Source organism: Coprinopsis cinerea (genome assembly GCF_000182895.1).
Source record: "Coprinopsis cinerea okayama7#130 chromosome 3 map unlocalized cont3.3, whole genome shotgun sequence".
NCBI lineage: Eukaryota > Fungi > Basidiomycota > Agaricomycetes > Agaricales > Psathyrellaceae > Coprinopsis > Coprinopsis cinerea.
In genome coordinates this window covers 173,529-191,004 of record NW_003307542.1, presented here as the reverse complement: position 1 = coordinate 191,004, position 17,476 = coordinate 173,529, and the positions used below count along the sequence as shown (strand labels likewise).

The window sequence follows — 17,476 nt, the reverse complement described above, 5'->3', positions numbered from 1 at the left end:
TGCCATCGCGAGTGAAACGAGAACGATCGGGAAAGGGGAAAAAAGGAGAAGTGATCGACCATGGCGGCTCGATCACAATCTTTTCCTCCGTATCCATACAGCACCCAACTGTCCTCACCGCAAATGCACCAACCCGCCACATCGTCGACTGTCCGTGGCGACGAGGGCGAATGGGAAGACCTTTACACGATCGATTCTGACGACTTTGAAGATGACCCTACCCCCAAGGTGGACTTCCTCACCCTTCTCACTCGACATGCACCAAGAGGGAACATTCCTTCTCAACCTGCAACCCCTGTTAAGCCAAAGGAGCCACAACCTATCGAATCCAGCTCTGGTCCCGTATGGAGCTCCCCAATCACTGGGAATAGAGAACAGAGGAGGGAAAAGCGCTTTCAAAAGAACCAGAGGCGGAAGGCGCAACAGCAACGAGAGCAAAAACAAGCACGCCAACGAGCACGGGAGGAAACTGTGCATACTTTGATTGTCCAGGCCATGGGGTTTCTGAAGGGAAAGGGTGTTGGATTGAAGGACATCTTGGGCTATATCTTTGATCCAGCTCAAGGACAACGGGCTCTACGTTGGAAGGAGTATTTCGCCGTCCCTGGCACAGCGTCCCAGCTTCTAGGATGGTTTGCTTCTTCCGAATACCCAGACTCTGTACGCCAAGAAGTTCACCAGTGGGCAGTCACATACATTTCAAGCCTCATCGCCAAAGAAGCTCGCCAAATCACCGAGAGCGGTGTACTCAACTCGACTCGCCATCCAGTTACTGCGCAATCCGTAGCATCATTCGACTTCGGTGCTTGGTATGAGGATCTTGCTTATGAGACTGCGCCAACTGCTATGGCCATGTTCAAAGCCTTTGCGACGTCACGGCACGTCTCCACGCACAGTGAATCTCGCAGAGCCCGTACCCGGATGGTAAGTAAGATTCACCTACCATATCCTGATGCTTTTGAGACAAGGCTAACGGACAGTTGCCAGGTTGTTACCTCGGTTGCATTGGCATGCCTTGGGGAATACAGTCGTGCAAACAACCTTGTTAAGCGACAGTTCACCTTGTATCTATACTCGACTGGGGCACAACGGCAAACGATCTCTGTTTTGTCACGAGTCGGGGTTTGCGGAAGCTACACCAATCTGATCTCATCCAGAGCCCGCAAGAAACGAAACTCCAAGAAGGCAGACTCTAACAGTCCACAGACCGACAACGATGGAAGTGCCGCAACTTCGAGTAACCCCTTGCCTAATCCAGTTTCGACCAACCCAGACCCCGAAGTTTTGTATGAGGGGACTCTGCCTCAGCTTTCGCACAGTATACGGACATGCTCGAGGGAGCTAGCTGCCACGGGCACCGCAGGCCTTATTTTAGACAACATCAATATGGCGTTCATGGTTGGGGAGCAGGTTCTTGGTCGACACGGTGTGTAAAGTTAATTGCATAGACACTGTGATTCTAATTAAAGTGCTTGTCGACAGACTCGCAGGAGAATGGGACGTGCGCAACCTTGTTTCCCCTCTATCAAACTACAGTAGAGGATCTCGATGTAGAGAAGCTTCGCACCTCTTTTCTTAATGCACGCGACCTTCAATTTTCCGACCTCTTATTCAACCCAGACGAACACCAGCTTTTCCGAGACGCTCTCATCCACACCATTCTCCGGATTATCATTCGCTATGGCGGGCCTGGCTTCAAACATTTTGAGAATGAAGTCGAGAATAACCAGCCTACAAGCGCCCATAAGATTGATCTTCACAAAACGGAGCTCTACCCCCTTCCAGCCATGAACATAGACCAATCGTCCATTACCGGGAACGCTGATGTGGATGAAGCAATTGTGAAGGAGCTTCGCCTCGATCAACATCCAGATTTCCTCAAAAGGGCTCGAGTTATCATAGGGGACCAGCTCACGGTTGCGCGATTCCGCTCCCTTGAGACGATCCGGGCAGGCCACGAGACGGATTACGAAGGCTTCTTCTGGGGGGTTTGGGTCCCTGGGCTGTTCCATACCAAGATAGCCGACGCCCATGGTGTTCTCTTGACACACTTTGGCAAGCCCAGCTCCGGATCCCGCAATCCTGGCTCCCTTTCCTTTCACAACACTGTTCTCGATCGCCTTCCCATCACACTCAACTCGAAGTCAGCCCCTCCCAAATTCCGGATTGCTCGAGACTTGATATTCACCTCCCTCTATGCCCGGGTACTCCACTGCTTGCTTTGTGTTTCGGGCGCAGGAAGTCTAGACGACTATCTGGCAAAGTTCACCACTTACGAAGATCTTTCGAAGCACGCATCCGAGATTCTTGACCAGTTTGCCTCGAGGGACGTTGTGCAGAGCATGCGCTGGAAACGGAAAGTAACAGGTGATCCGAATGAAGGGGATATGGTGTTCGAAAATGCAATTCTCTTTCTTGCTGATGCCCTCGTCTCTCGGGAGTTTACCGATGCGATAAAGGCAGGGGACTCCGGCAGGATCTTTCTTGTACTGAAGCACTTTGCGTTCAGTTTTCGGGGAAACGGTCGCCTCAAATATGCATATGAGATGTTGTACATCATTCATAACCTCTCTTCGGTTTTGCCGGAGTCGATGCGGTGAGTGACCAATGATTTTGAGCCTGGCTATCTCTGACGTGGGCGCTTCTCTAGTCGCTGCGTTATGAATAATTGGGTTCTCAACCCTTCCGGTAATCCGAATTCGTGGGTTGAAGGTGATCTTGTACAAGAGCACTCGAACTTGAAGATAAAGGTATGCTTGGAATGCAATATATGTTCAGAAATTCTAACTAAGCGGCTACAACACTACAGGGTGGATATAAAGCAAGAGGTTCAAATGCCTCTTGGGATTGGTTGGCACTCATCGCGCCGTGCACCGAAGCCCTTCGGGAACTCGCAAATAATATGCATTCAGCTCTTGGGCACGACCAAGGTACTAAACATTCCGATGCCAAACTTGACGCAGACATCAGAGCATTGATGGACAGTCTTGACGAGCACTCGGTTTACCGTATGCAACCTGGACGGGTCTTGGATGAGGATGATCCACCTGTGCCTGATGTCGTATCTGTTGGGTCTGAAGAACTGGTTTCCCAATCAAATTCACCACTCACTGAATTCAACGCAGCATTCCGTATGCTTAAACGACACCGCCAAATGCAGCCTGTCCCAGATCTCGAAGACCCTGATGATCATGGAGTCTCAATCGCTACCCCCGTACTAGCTGCCACAGATCCCGAGGCTGCACTCCCTACTCCAGGCAGCCAATCTCCGGATACAAATGGCAACTTGGATGATGAAGATGAAGATATACCCACGTATGAAGAGCTCGAACGGGTCCTCGAACCAGAATTGGTCAGGATCATGAGGGAGGTGCGAGAAGGGTTGGATGAGGCTGCTTTACCCCGGGTTGCTGATGACGATGTCGCGTATGACATGGACAATATTGGTGGCGATATGGATTCAGAATCCTCAGATTCTGATGATACAGATAGCGTAGATGAAGTTCCCGATGATATCTTATTTATGGAGGCGACAGGAGAGGAGGGTAGTTTGTAACATGTAATTGAAGTCGTATGTACCGCGTTAATTACAGGCGCGCGCGCGCGGAATTTCTCTAAGTCCAAGTGTGACAGGCGTGACACGCCAAAACCTGGTTGGATCGTCCCAGCCGGTTCACGGAGTGACCCTTGCCATGTGGTCACGTGTGAACCGGCTGGTCGCGAGCCTACCGGACGGCCCTAACCGGGGGTATAGAATCGCCGGCCATCAATTGGGCGAATAGTACAAACGAGTCTGGTTCCTATCCAAGCCCATCCACCGCCAGAGAGGAAGGTAAATCGCTGCATAAATTCGTAGAACATGGTAGGCATAAACCATAGGCTTCTATTATCTTACGTGGAAAATAATACTTAGAAGCACTCTGTCCAACGCCGTCCCGCATGTTGGCCTTTCTCTTCCTGCCATGAGGGAACAAACTTGGCTTTGTACTCCCAAGCGATATCCAATTGCATTCCCTGCCGAGTGAACTCCTTCAGGAGATTAGTCAAAGACGCTCTGTCTTCCCTGGTGGTGATGCAGGTGGCGGCGACGTTTCGAAGCCCCAACGGCTGCCGTGTTTCGATAAACCGGAGAATCGCGGTATGGGATAGTTTGGAAAGAGTGCTGCACTCGAACGATTCGAGTCGAGGGCAGAGTCTTGCAGTCGAAGAAGCGAAGGAGAGGAGATCATCGTCGGTGAATGTGTAATGGCTTTGCTCTTCGCCTGCGTAAGTGATAGACACAAAGTCTGATGGGCATAGTGACAGGTGCTTGAGTCCTGCAAGATGCTCGAAGAGTGTGAATACGTCTTTACTGATGAACCGGGTGTCGAAGGTGAATTCTTCAAGCTGGTTTCCATACTTGCGTATAAATGGAGTGACGGAATAGGGTTCACCGGTGGGGTTGGGTCTGCGAAGGGTATGGAACTCGAGGCTACGGAGAGCGGGTGCTTCGAGGAGCTCGAAGAATGATCGGGAGGGGCAGCGGTCCTCGTGAAAGGTAAGACTCTTAAGTTGAGGGAGGCAGAGCGGCGAGGATAAGCTCTCATTGTCCGATGAGGCTGGCCTAGCTCCTGGGGTCAAGGATAACCTGAGATGCTCCAGTTGCTCGCACCGTCGCAGAAGGACGATGGCGGTCGGAACGTCAATCGTGATCGACTGTTCAGACGACATGAGGCCACCAAGGTTGCCCTGCTGCTCGATTACGAGTGAGCGCAGCGCCGACCAGTTCGTTGCCACCTCGAGGACCGGCTCGTCCACGCGAACCAAGCGGAGTGAACGAAGGTTTGGAGAATGAATGATCGGGGCGTTTTTCCAACACATGAGCTGCTGTTGGTTTTGAGGAGCCGGTGGTGCAAAGAGGGAGAACGGCTTTCCCAATGGGTCGAGCCTGGAGCGGGAAGTGCAGCAGAGGACAAGAGAGTCGAGCATGGGAAAGTGACTGGATGGGCGCTTAATGAGCGCTTCGGCGCTCCTGAGGGGGATACTGATCTCGACTCGCTTCCACGACCGCGATGATTGGAGGAGCACTTGAATCAGAGACTGAACCAGATCATCCTCCTCCTGGAACTGGTGATCCTTCTGGGAGAGCGTAAAGCACAGAGGGCGTCCTCCAATGCGAGACGTCCAGTCTTCGACGGCCTTCACAAACGACTTTGCGATGCGTTGGAATCGGATCTTGGTGTGTGATTGTTCGCCACTAGGGAGTGCTCGTGATGTCTTAGCTTGGATGACTGGTGGAACGATGTAAAGTTGCGCCCACAGCCTCGAGGTGTTACATGCCGTAAATCGCCACCTGCGGCAAACACGAGTGAAAAGCAGCGGGGCTTCGAGGTTATCCAATGTCGGCTGGCGTTGGTCAGGAAGGCATAGCTCAAATATCTCTCGAAGAATGTCGTCGGGGAGGTGGTCGATGGGAGTACTTGTCGGCTGTCGTGGTATCGGCTTCGCTGTTCTCAGGAGTGACCTTCGACGGGCTTTCAGCAAGTGGAGGCGATTTTCAAGGTGAACGATCTCTCGCTCGATGAGCTCAAGCTCTGAGCTAGTCTAACACAGGATTAAGCCCAGCAGTCACATAACAGGTAGAGGAAGCACTAACCAGCGTCATTAGGAAAATACTGGCGGCGAGTGGAGGGGGAAAGCGAAAGATTGAGATGGGTCGCTGAAACAATTAGTCTGCGGCACTTTATAGCGCAACCTACGCGAGATTAAAACGTGTAAGTACAGATACAAAAGATCATACCGCCCCCCTGTTTGCATGTTCGCTTCGACAAAGCCACCTGCCCTTGATCCGACATTATCTCATTTCATTGAATAGGGCCCAAGCTCCAGCCCAGGCCAATGCTCCAATTTGTGTGCGACGTTCAGAGATGCCCGAGATGCGATACTTCTGATCTTGCCTACGACGGACCTAGCGCCAGTGGGTACATCCTGACGTAGAAATCAATGGCCCCTGATTTGATATCACTGATTTTGTACTAGTAGATGGATAAGGAACACCGCGATAGTGCTAAATAGTTGAATCTTGCACCTCGTACATAAAGGTATTAAGGATTTTCCTTTGGAAGCTGCACGCTTGAATTGAATAACTGCAGGCTGAAGAAGAAGCTTAAGGGCATTCTCCATAAGCGCCCAGCGATATTGTTTGCATTTGTTAGTTTCGAAAGCCATACATATCGCATCACGTCGCGCGAGCCGCTGGTTAATTTCCACTTTTCCTACGACCATGACGAGCTCAGATTTCCACCGAAGTTCCAACGAACAATTCAGGCCCTTACACATCGTATATGATGGTCTTAACCGTGTAGACGGCTCAGCTCGCTTTGGATTTGGTGAGAAACAATGAATAACGACACCGAATCGACCGACTAATGATTGAAGTCGACAGGAAATTCTGCAGCGCTTGCGTCAGTCTCTGGCCCGATAGAAGTGCGCCTGGCTGCAGAACAATCGTCTCAGGCGACATTTGAGGTCCACGTGAGGCCATTTTCGAACGTACCAGCGACAGATTCGAAGTCTCAGGCAACTGTCATTCGATCTGCACTGACGCCCTCCTTGATTCTCACCAAAAATCCGAGGACGTTGGTCCAATTGGTCGTTCAAAACCTCAGCTCCGCCTCGACAAACACAGAACGAGATGGCCTAACTGCTGCCATGATTAACGCCAGCACTTTGGCTCTATTAAACGCTGGATCATTACCGATGCGTGGGGTGGTTTGCGCCGTCGCTGTTGGCAGGACATCGAACGGGGAGTTCTTGGTGGATCCTACAGCGGAAGAGGCGAAGGATATCACGGAAGGAGGGTGCTTTTCATTCATGTTTGCGGGATCGTCAGCCTCGACATGTGTGTGGACTAATTGGAGATCGACAAGTGGAGGTGTCAAGCAGGAGCATCTCGAGTCGGGGAAAGCGATGGCTAGGACGGCTGCTCAACGGATATACAAGGCCATCAAGACCAGTTTGGGCGGTGAGTCGGAGGACGATGAAATGGAAACATAAAGGTATGTGAATCAGAAAGCATGCTAGAACCAGGGAATTAACGGCCGATGTAGATTTTGCATTCAGCGAGCCATGTGAAGGTAGTCCCGAACCCATACTTCCTCGGAAATATGACGTTCAACATAACTCAGTTTCCGGCGCCGATAACGGGACCCACAAGGCGCCACAGTGCGCACGCGTATGTGTTTCTTCGTTTTTTCGCTGCATTTTTGGTAATTCAATTCAGTAGGTGAGGCGAGAAACTCGTGGTACATCTTGTCAAGTCATTGGAATGAAATTCATTTTTGACGGTCACGAATTCATTACATACGGACTTCGCTTGAAGCGTCCCAGCATTCAACGGATACAGATGTGGATGGCTCTACTGCAAACTCTTTCTCTTTGCTGCGTTTCTCTGGCTCATGCGCCAGCGTACGATTTTGTCGTCGTCGGTGGAGGAAATGGGTGAGCCTCTTCAAGGGTATTCGCGCGTATCGTTGGCCATCCTCCAGCGGCTAGCGTGGTTGGTCACGTTGGGGTATCACCGAACTCACTTGACGCGGTGAACAACACGCGGTATGTACTAGCGTGCTGTCATTATTATTCGCTGTTTTCCGGACGTGTGTGCATTGCAGGTGCTCGGCAGCTTGCGCTTTCTATGCTTCTTTTCAGGATAGAAGTAATCTCCGTGTACTGGTCAATTCGACAGTCTCAAGAATATTGTGGGCACCAAGGAGACAGGGTCAGCTGCTGTCGGCAAGCCATGTGGAGTATGTGACTGCGTCAGGGGAGAAGAAGACGGTTCGCGTGAACCGGGAGGTCATACTTTCAGCTGGGACGATTGGAAGTCCGAAGGTCATGGAGTTATCCGGTGTGGGCAATGCAACGTTTATGCTGGTCCTTGGAGCTGCGACGTGTTCACTGAAGAAGCATCGATAGGATCCTAAAAGCGGCAGGTATTGAGCCCCTGTTCGAGCTGCCCACAGTATGCGAGAATCTTAGCGGTAGGCGTACTTCTCCAGTGTCCACTAACGCGATATGAAGCTGATTTACCGATTAATCAGACAACGTTCACAGTTGGGTCAACGTTTTCACCAACGCGACGTGTGTGACCATCAACGTCTGTGGAGGCTGGTTTCTGTCACCAATCTTGTAGGATCACGAGGGACATTCTGTTGGCCAATTTCGACTTTGTGAACCAGCAACTAGCCGAGTGACTCCAGAGCAGAACAGGTGAGAGATCCAGCCCAGCTTTCGCGATACCCACTAACCTTGCGTTTCAGGCCTCTTCTCAGCTGCCCCTCGTTCGCTATCCATAGTCTCGCCCCCTGATGTCTTTACTGCCTCCCGATTGGAAGTCCTCCTAGCACAAGCTAAGGACAGCATATCCCATTATGCAGCGTTTTTCTCTACGGGAACAATTCTCTTAAGAAGGGAATCGAAGCCCAATATCGATTGATGCTGGACTTGTATGAACGAGACAAGACGGGGGTTCTGGAGCTCAACGTTGGTAGGTCGTAACGTTTCGCAAGTCAACTTCCAGAAACTGATTACTTTGCCCAGAGCCTGGATACTCGGGTCCTACTCCCCTAGCCTCTCGGCCAGATCGAAACTTTACGACTATCAACGCCGTGCTCTACTACCCCTTCTCCCGAGGTAGGACCCACATCGTGTCAAACCACCCAGGGACACCTCCACTGCCTGACCCCAACTATTGGGCGCACCCTCTCGATGTTGCGGGGCATGTAGCCGGGATGCAGCTTAGCCGACGTCAGCTCCGGTCCAAACCTCTGGGATCGATCTTCCAGGCAGAGTTCGAACCTGGGATGGATATTGGATTGACGACGACACTGGTGTTGAACAGTGGGCTCGAGGTGTGGTTGCGAGTGATAATCACGAGGTTGGGTCGATGTCGATGATGCCCATGGAATTGGGGGGCGTGGTGGATAATGATTTCAAGGTCTATGGAATCGGGAATGTGAGGGTCGTGGACGCGAGCGTTATTCCGATGCCCATTAGCGCTCATACAGTAGGTTTCTTGCTGTGTTGTGTACATGTTAATTGACCAAATCTTTTCCTTTTTCTAGATGTCGACTGTGTACATGATCGGTGAAATGGTATGTCTTACCAGGTCGTCTGCCCAGATCCCACCTGAGCTTATCATCACGTCCTCGAAGGCTGCGGACATCATCCTGAGAGGACTATAGTCCATATTCTCACAACCTTGTACCTACCTTCCTGTATAGTCTTCCAGTCATCCAATCAACACGAATTTCTGGGTTATTTTCCATCCATTTTCGGGAATATCCGTCGCGTCAGACTGCGATCAATTTTGCTCTTTTCCCTTTTCCTTTTCCTTCTCCTTTCATCACCACTCCAATCCCTTCATCGCCTTTGTCGACAGCTTTTGCACCCCAAAGGATGTGTGGATATCACTCATAGCGATAGCCGTCTTTTGCGGGGACGGGCCACACACGTGTTCCAAATTGCTGTGCCACCCTGTAGCGAGCGCGCTTAACAGGCACCTTCTAAGCTTGCTTCTTTTCCATCACCATCATGGTCACCTCCAGGATCGCGTATGGCGGCTTCAAGCGCAAACTGGTACTTGCCTTCGATGTAGGAACTACCTACAGTGGAATATCTTACAGGTGGGTGCCTATATCCGTTTGAATTCGCACAGCGTGCTAATCATGGCCTTTGTATAGCATCCTGGATCCAGGAGAGGTCCCAAAGATTCAGGGTGTGACGAGGTATACACCAGCATCGCTTCGTTGAAAGCCGGGCTTTCTGATGTTGGAACAGGTACCCTGCGCAAGAACAAGTCAGTGGTTCGTCCAAGATCCCCACCGTGATGTACTACGATACGGAAGGCAAAGTTCGCGCAGTAGGCGCAGAAGCAATGAGCGAAGCTGTCTACGAACAGGCGGAGGACGAGAGATGGTTTAAGGTCGAATGGTACGCCTACAGATCTTCGAAACGGTGGACCATTGATTGATGGTTGCAGGTTCAAGCTGCATCTACGACCAACCCATGATCACTCGGCCAACATCTCGAATCTCAGTCAGTTGCCTCCACTACCACCGGGGAAGACGATTATACAAGTATACAGCGACTTCTTACGGTATCTACTCGAATGTGCAAGCAGATATATTCGAGAGACGCACCCCAATGGACCGGATCTGTGGGCTACCCTGGCGCCAGAAGCTGAATTCGTGCTGTCGCACCCGAATGGGTGGGAAGGATCGCAACAAAGTCAGCTTCGAACGGCCGCGATCGAGGCTGGCTTGGTGCCGGACGCTGCTGCTGGGAATGAACGAATCCAGTTCGTCACCGAGGGGGAAGCCAGTCTACATTACTCCATCGAGAATGGACTCCCGGCGAATTCACTACGGGTATGTTCGGTGCTCATTCTCCCTGATTCGATGCTTATTGTCTGCAGAAAGGGGATGGAGTCGCGATTGTTGACGCTGGAGGTGGTACCGTGGATATCAGTGCGTATGCACAGACCCTTGAATCAGGAAGCGCGACAGGGAGTATCTTCGAGGAGATTGCGCCCCCTCAATGTACGTGGTTGTGACGTATAGTTGCGAACATGCCTGACGTCCTTCAGGTCACTTCAACGGCTCGGTATTCGTCAGTCTACACGCACGCTTCTTCCTGGAAGGTCTTCTCAAGGAATCCGAATTCTATGACGACATGGAAACCATCGTTCGCGCTTTCGATAAGACGACAAAGCTACGGTTTAGGAGCATCAATGATCCCCAGTTTATCAAGTTTGGCTCAACTCGCGATAACGAGCCTGAATTCAACATTCGATACGGCCAACTAAAGCTATCAGGGTGCGTGGAGTGGTTGTCGGTTTGGCTGGAGTGCTGACGAGATACGTAGAGCTGACGTTGCCCGGTTTTTTGAACCCTCTGTGGCGTGTGTCATCGAAGCTGTGAGAGAACAACGACGGCTCGCGCACAAGCCGTTTACCGTAAGTAGTTGACATCGTTTTTCGTCGTACCTCCAATAACCTGTCCTCCAGCATGTCGTCCTAGTCGGAGGCTTCGCCAGCAGCGACTGGCTGTACGAAAGGGTCGCCGAAGCGCTGGCCCCAGAAGGATTTAACGTCATCCGTCCTGAGAATCATTTGAACAAAGCTGTAGCGGACGGCGCCATGTCGTTCTACATTGACCACTGCGTTCGAACACGGGTGTCCAAGTTTACCTACGGCCAATTCTCCAACACCCGATTCATCGAGTCTGACCCGGAGCATGCCAAGCGGATTAAGGACGTGTACATCTCGCTGTCGGGGCATAGGAATATCAAAAACAACTTCAGCATCATCTTACCCAAGGTACGAGTCTCTGGATTTGCTGTTGCGTCAATGTGGCTGACCAGCTGGGATATAGAATACCCAAGTTTCGGAAACGAAAGAATTCTCAAAGGACTTCCATATATCGCGCACGTCAATAGAAAAGCTGACGAAAGCGACCGTCCATGTATGGGCCTATCGTGGAAAGATTGCTGTTCCTCAGTGGAAGGATGTTGACCGGGGTGAGTCGCGTGCCCTCATCAGGTCTACGTGACGTCCGACTGACCTTCCATCAAAGACAACTACTCGCGGTTATGCACCATTGAAGTCGACCTCTCCCATCTAGCGCAATGTGCCGACCAGTTCAAGAAGGAAGGGCCTCAAGGTACCTACTACCGACTGCATTACAAGCTTATCCTCCTGTTCGGCTTGTCTGAGTTGAAGGCAGTCTTCTCGTGGAAGGAGAATGTGGGTGTATCGTTTTTAGTACACGTTCCGTGGTTACTGACGTCCTCTTTCGACCTTGTAAACGCGTTAATAGGGTGTTGAGAAACGGTGAGTCGCCCCTGTCCAACCACAAGTGACTCGGAGGGCGCATCCTGATCCCCCAATTAACAGGTCTCCGGCCAATATAATTTACGATCCTGAGGGATAAATGCGCAGATTTTTCTTGATGAACTTGGCGAGCATGTACGCTGATCACGTTTCAATTGTATTATAGCAACACGGTTCCGCTAGCAGAGGTGTATCTTGTATGTATCTCAATCGTCGAATGGGCCTGTCGAGGCGGTCCGACTTGTGAACAGAGGCCTTGCGACTTGCGCCAGATTGATGATAATCCTCGACGGAGTCAAGAAGTCAGCGCTCAGGCCGATGGAGTGCCATTCCAGCAGGTTTCCCGCACCTGCAAGGGTCAGGCTGTTACGCTAACCATACTTGAATTGTAGTATAGCGCCCTTCTCAACGTCTTCCCTTCTCGTGCAGCCTTCTCGTGCATCTCAATCGAGTAATCAGTCCATGGCTATTCTATTGTCGAGGATTGCTCCCATTAACACAAGGTATGGAAGTATCATAGTCTAAGATTGTCAGACAATGGCCACCTATCGCAGCAGTGGCCGGATCAAGTCGAATACCTGCACTCGCTTTGCAGGTAGAAGGTGTTCCCCCCGAAAACGACGACTGACAACCACCAATATCCCCGACAGCGGACAAAAGTCACAGCTGACCTCGTCATCCCAGCTCCAATCGATGCCCTCTATCCTTGTAAGGAGATAGAGCATTGACTCGTGCGGTTGTGACTTGGGCCGAGCTAACGAGCGAGGAGATGGCTTGGAGAGGGATACACGCAGAAATGCAGCTTGAGGGACCATTGATTCAGGGATATGCGGCAATGGTCGACGCCATATGGAGGTTCCAATGACCTTCCCATTGCAGGGTCGCTCGAAGGCGCAAACCTTCTCGTAGCCGGCTGGGTCTCGCACCGTATCCCATCCCAGCTCGGTGACTTGGACGGGCATGGGCGAATCCATGTCCACAGCAATGTTGTACCAAGCAGTCCTTGTGGTTGCATCCGTAGGGTTCACGTGGCGCACGTAGAAAAGTGGGGGCCGGAAGTAGCCAGCAGAGGCTTTCCAGGGCTCACATTTGCTGTCGCAGACAAGAGCATACCCCGGCAGCACTGTTGCCGTTTGGCGAGGAATCGGAGTCGTCGGCGGGTGGGCAAGATCGAGGGCGCTGCCTGGAGCTGGGAGTGGGACCAGCGGCGGAACTTCGTACACAATCAATGAGTTGTCCTCGAAAATCAAGACGTTACCGCCCACTGCCACCATCTAGGATATCGGTGAATCTTTGTGTTTTATCGCGAAACAGGGCTTGGTTCTGACCTGATATCTGATCGCCGGCGGGTCGCGTTTGTCGAGCTCCCAGACTGTGTACCCATTCTTGACAACGTTCCAGAGAACGACGGTGTGCAGTATCCGGAATATAATGATTTCTTCGCTGAATTCAAGGTCTTCTTGGCATAACTCCTTGTACTCATCGCCAGCGTCCGAAGGAGGGTAGAGTATTGGAAATTCACCAATCTTCCGGAGTCGAAGGTCGTCGTCTCCAAAGGAAAGTTCCATGACCCAATAAACTCTCAACCTCTCCGAGTCCCAGTCTCCACTGAATGGTAAATTTTAGCGGGGCACACTCTGGATAGGGAACAGGGCGTACTAAAGTTGTGCGAATTCGCCAAAGTGGGATTTAATGCAAATCAATAACCGTACAGAGGTGGAATCGGGGCCCAGGGAGGGGAGGACCTGTGTGTCATGTGCGTAATGCAATGGTAGGGCCAACTTTCTCTCGACAGGAGCCGCAAGTCCTTCAAGGTAAGGTGCAAAATCCCATACATAAAGGCTTTGCCTGGTGACCAGGAGAAGAAAGCGCCCACCAGGAAGGAGTTCGATGAATTGGAACCCATATTCCTCGCCTGTATCGGGATCGTATTCCGGTGTATCGTGCGGATAGATGAGCTCGAAAGCGTCGCTTTTCGGTGGGTCGTCGGATTTGGCTTTTCGAGCATTTTCGAGGATTGGCTCCACCATATTGACCCTCCTGGCCACGAATTCCCTGGTTTTAGGAGATCTCGGACGCCATTTATACGTAGATGCAAACATCTCGTTTGAGCGGCAAATTCTGGAAAGGCAACTATTCCATATGGCGTCGTAAAACGCTTTCTCAACGTTGTAAAGCTCTTTGCAAGTCTGGAATACATCAGTACGACGCGTTTGGGACATTCTTCTTTTTATTGCCGTACCTGACGAGTAGAGACAATTTCTTCTGCGTCTAACTGAAGATAAATATGGAGTTTAATTTCCAAAGGCAGTTTCAAAAGGTAAGAAGGGGACAACATGACGGCGGCGAGGAAAGTGAAGACGGTGACATGTCAGTCGAACGAAACAATTCCTTGCCCCAAGCAAGGCTTTATCCCATCCGCTTACCTTCCTTTTCAAGTAATACCGCGTTTTCCTACATCTCCGCTTCAATTTCTTCACTCCGCTCTAATTCATACCCATCTTTTTGCTTTTTGCTTCATCCCCATTCAACGTTCACGGTAAACGCCCGCTGGGAACCCGCCGCTGCTTTACCGTCATGGTTAACGGTCCCAACACCGCCTCCATACTTGTATCCCGCCCTTACAATGCGAGGATTCTCTTCTCCTCTTTGTCCACCTCGCTTGTTCCCCAAAATGCCCAACACTATAGTCTATCGACAGTATGGTTCCCCTGGAATAGTAATTATGTACATCGGAACATGTATATGATATGGAATATGTATGAAAAAGCACTCTCTATTGAACAGAGACCAGAACAAGGGCTTGGGGCAAGGTCATAGGTGCCGGCCTGCCGCACCGCCTAGTGCCAAGCGATCGCCTACCTAGTCGAAGCTCGAAATGCAGCGCGGGTCACAGAGAACAACCCTGCTGTAAAATGATCTTGGAGTCCTGCAGCCAAGTGAATGGCAGCTCAGTTCATCTCCCACATTCGAAAATGCGTCCTGAGGCGAATGGATCTCCTCTAACACTCGAAGAAGTCCGATTTCAGCGCTTGGCAATCGGTGCGCTCGGAAAGCATTAATTTATTAAAGGAAGGGAGATGTAACATATTTTCAGTGTCACTAGAAAATCCCATGAGGTAGTTGTCCAATCGAGAAAGCAATGTCCAATAACGAAGAATCAAAACGAAGAATCTAGTTTGTGGTGGGAGCATCGGAGGAAACTTCCGTGTTATTTGTGGGCTCCAAGATGGTCACAGTCTTCTCGTCCTCGGGAAGTGCATCGTAAATAGGGCACAGCTCTTTCCATGCTCCAGGCACCGGGTTTCTATCCACCATGCCCTCAATGTCTTCTGCGAATACGATGGCCAGGCCCATTTGGAGGTGGAACTCAACGTGGCTACGGGGCGCACACTTCATCAATATCCCCAAGCAAATTGCGAACTTGGACTTACCAGTGGAAGAGCCAGGGCCCAGAGTTGTCGGTCTCAAACCTGATGACGACCTCCTCCCCTTCCTCTCCAGCATTTGTGACGTCCCGTCGAACAGGATTGTCGAAATTGTAGGTTTGGCTTCCCGCGCTTTTGACGACAGAGAAGGAGTGCTAGTAACCAAGTTAGCTTTGCCATTGGGCCGGCGGATTGGAGAGAACAACGTACTCCATGAAGATGGAAAGGGTGCTATCGAACTCAAATGTCAAGAAGCTCCTTTAGAAGAGTTCCCAAAGGACATACCGGTCCACCAATCAGCCCTCCTGGAACAGTGAGTTCGACGACTTGATTTCTCTTCAGAGGATAAAGGGTGCCTTTCGGTAGTAGCTCGGCAGCGTTTTTGGCCCCGCTCATGATCTGCAGAAGGACGGGGACAGATGGGGGCTCGAACACACTACCGTTGACAGTATACGTGAGACTTTCAGGTTGGAAGCCCATGTCGAGGTAGATGTTCACGTCGGCGGCTCCTGGGACGGGTGGACCAGGCGCAGGAGGGCTGTAAATAGGATGTAGCATGCTCTCTAGCAGCTGAACGCCACGGTCAAGAGGCCAATTACTGTATATCGGCTCGGATTTTGGTGCACCAGCATAGCGCAAGATCGCGGAGTTGATTCCGCCTTCGAAGCCCAGGGTAAGTCCGTTATTACCGTAATTTGGAAGCGCTCTAATCCAGTAGTTAGCCACCGGTCGATTGGCTTCAAGGATAAAAGAGTATCGTTGGCCTGTACAGCTGATATTAGCACGGTTGGGGGGTCCAAGCTTCCAGTCTAGTCGATTCGGACTGTGCGCACCTGTGAAGATCTGGATCCTGTCCACCACGACAGGTTCTGTCAAGTACCCGTCCGCTTCAATGATCGTCATTCGATGTCCATCAATGGAGAATTGGTAGTTGGGCTCGCATGCAAGAGACAGGAGCCGGAACCTGTACCTCTTTCCTTTCACGACGTTGACGATGGCTAGATCGACTTTGGGTCCCCCGGGGTAGCGACCCTTGCCGTTGATCAGGGTGGAATCTGCGAAGGCGGGAATGGGAAGTGACGGTGCAGGGGTATGGTACCAGTCTGCGACCGTGATAATGGTGTTCTCTAAATCGGTGCTTTAGAGCCGTGGGATCGTTCATGAAGACTGGTACGAACCGTCGTCCACTGGTAGATGTAATGTTTAATTTCTTAAATTGAGGGAAGCCAACATGACTCGTACCATCATAAAGGTGCTTATAAGGATCATTTTCGTCATATATGACAAAGGGACCTCGTAATCCGTCGCAATACTGAGTACCTGAATCGGGTGATATGTCAGGCCGCGCGCACGCGGTCGCGTCGTCGAAAATGGAAATGGGCCTACCAAAATGAGAATGGTACCAGAAGGTCCCAGCTTGGTCACCGCCTGGAAAGCGATACTCGAATGAGTGTCCAGGGGATATCGGACACTGGCTCACGCTTTGTGATCCATCTGCCCAGGCCGTCCCATGTTGGAGGAGACCGTGCCAGTGCTGAATAAAGTCGAACGATCATGCGATCACGATCAACCACGAGTCAGTCGACTACACCTTCGAGAAAGCGAGAAAGGACTAAACGTACGACACTGGTACTCCTAAGCATAGTGGAGTCATGGAGCTTGTTGACGACGTTCAGATAATACGTTTCACCCTAGATGAAGAGGCAGTTAATCAACATCAGATAAAAACACGTTTATTGATGCAACGCACCTTATTCGCTTTGATCAGTGGAGAGGGATGAACGCCGTTCACAAGGACCGCACTAATCCAGAAGAGGATATGAGCAATTGAAGCCACGGGAAACGTGCCACGTACGAGCGATTGAAGCCGTCTGGTGCGACGAATTGGTTGTGCACAACTAACGTAGATGCCGAACTCAAGACTTTCCCTTGGATTCCAGGGAAGAGGCCGAAGAGAAGGAAGAGGACCGGTAACGCGCTATCTCGCATGATATGGGCAGTCGCGGTCTTCTGTCAGTGTGAAGAAGGAGGCAACGGTTTCGAAGGACGTGGAAGGAAGAAAGGTGAACAAGCTCTCCACCCCTAAACGTTCCTTTTTGAGGATTGCCTTTATACTTCGACCGATCGTTAAAGCGGCAGAGAATCCTATCGTCGAGTGGGTACTATGGATGATATTAAG

At 51.1% G+C, this 17,476-nt stretch overlaps 7 protein-coding genes across 7 annotated transcripts; 4 read left to right on the top strand and 3 right to left on the bottom strand.

The window, feature by feature from the left end:
• Nucleotides 1–60: 60 nt before the first annotated feature.
• CC1G_05978 (hypothetical protein) lies at nucleotides 61–3,556 on the top strand (the record flags this gene model as incomplete). The annotated part of the gene is made up of 5 exons (XM_001829717.2): nucleotides 61–924; nucleotides 988–1,426; nucleotides 1,483–2,596; nucleotides 2,651–2,750; nucleotides 2,810–3,556. 5 exons carry the CDS (start codon nucleotides 61–63, stop codon nucleotides 3,554–3,556), a joined length of 3,264 nt encoding a protein of 1,087 aa, XP_001829769.2.
• Nucleotides 3,557–3,909: 353 nt separating this feature from the next.
• On the bottom strand, nucleotides 3,910–5,644 carry CC1G_05977 (hypothetical protein; the record flags this gene model as incomplete). The annotated part of the gene is made up of 2 exons (XM_001829716.1): nucleotides 3,910–5,583; nucleotides 5,636–5,644. 2 exons carry the CDS (start codon nucleotides 5,642–5,644, stop codon nucleotides 3,910–3,912), a joined length of 1,683 nt encoding a protein of 560 aa, XP_001829768.1.
• A 618-nt stretch (nucleotides 5,645–6,262) lies between these two features.
• Nucleotides 6,263–7,035, top strand: CC1G_05976 (exosome component Rrp46; the record flags this gene model as incomplete). The annotated part of the gene is made up of 2 exons (XM_001829715.2): nucleotides 6,263–6,368; nucleotides 6,425–7,035. 2 exons carry the CDS (start codon nucleotides 6,263–6,265, stop codon nucleotides 7,033–7,035), a joined length of 717 nt encoding a protein of 238 aa, XP_001829767.2.
• A 1,437-nt stretch (nucleotides 7,036–8,472) lies between these two features.
• CC1G_05975 (hypothetical protein) lies at nucleotides 8,473–9,221 on the top strand (the record flags this gene model as incomplete). Its single annotated transcript, XM_001829714.2, has 5 exons — nucleotides 8,473–8,524; nucleotides 8,578–8,784; nucleotides 8,823–9,043; nucleotides 9,102–9,131; nucleotides 9,159–9,221. The coding sequence occupies 5 exons, from the start codon at nucleotides 8,473–8,475 to the stop codon at nucleotides 9,219–9,221; spliced, it is 573 nt and encodes a 190-aa protein (XP_001829766.2).
• A 349-nt stretch (nucleotides 9,222–9,570) lies between these two features.
• Nucleotides 9,571–11,969, top strand: CC1G_05974 (hypothetical protein; the record flags this gene model as incomplete). Its single annotated transcript, XM_001829713.1, has 12 exons — nucleotides 9,571–9,662; nucleotides 9,720–9,764; nucleotides 9,817–9,969; nucleotides 10,019–10,406; nucleotides 10,454–10,577; nucleotides 10,625–10,853; nucleotides 10,903–10,993; nucleotides 11,045–11,356; nucleotides 11,412–11,556; nucleotides 11,613–11,782; nucleotides 11,856–11,869; nucleotides 11,933–11,969. 12 exons carry the CDS (start codon nucleotides 9,571–9,573, stop codon nucleotides 11,967–11,969), a joined length of 1,800 nt encoding a protein of 599 aa, XP_001829765.1.
• Nucleotides 11,970–12,075: 106 nt separating this feature from the next.
• On the bottom strand, nucleotides 12,076–13,899 carry CC1G_05973 (hypothetical protein; the record flags this gene model as incomplete). The annotated part of the gene is made up of 4 exons (XM_001829712.2): nucleotides 12,076–12,240; nucleotides 12,541–13,143; nucleotides 13,198–13,477; nucleotides 13,529–13,899. 4 exons carry the CDS (start codon nucleotides 13,897–13,899, stop codon nucleotides 12,076–12,078), a joined length of 1,419 nt encoding a protein of 472 aa, XP_001829764.2.
• A 1,144-nt stretch (nucleotides 13,900–15,043) lies between these two features.
• On the bottom strand, nucleotides 15,044–17,286 carry CC1G_05972 (laccase 4; the record flags this gene model as incomplete). The annotated part of the gene is made up of 11 exons (XM_001829711.2): nucleotides 15,044–15,248; nucleotides 15,304–15,452; nucleotides 15,508–15,528; nucleotides 15,583–16,061; nucleotides 16,131–16,424; nucleotides 16,476–16,484; nucleotides 16,540–16,617; nucleotides 16,684–16,831; nucleotides 16,920–16,988; nucleotides 17,048–17,099; nucleotides 17,153–17,286. 11 exons carry the CDS (start codon nucleotides 17,284–17,286, stop codon nucleotides 15,044–15,046), a joined length of 1,638 nt encoding a protein of 545 aa, XP_001829763.2.
• Nucleotides 17,287–17,476: the final 190 nt, after the last annotated feature.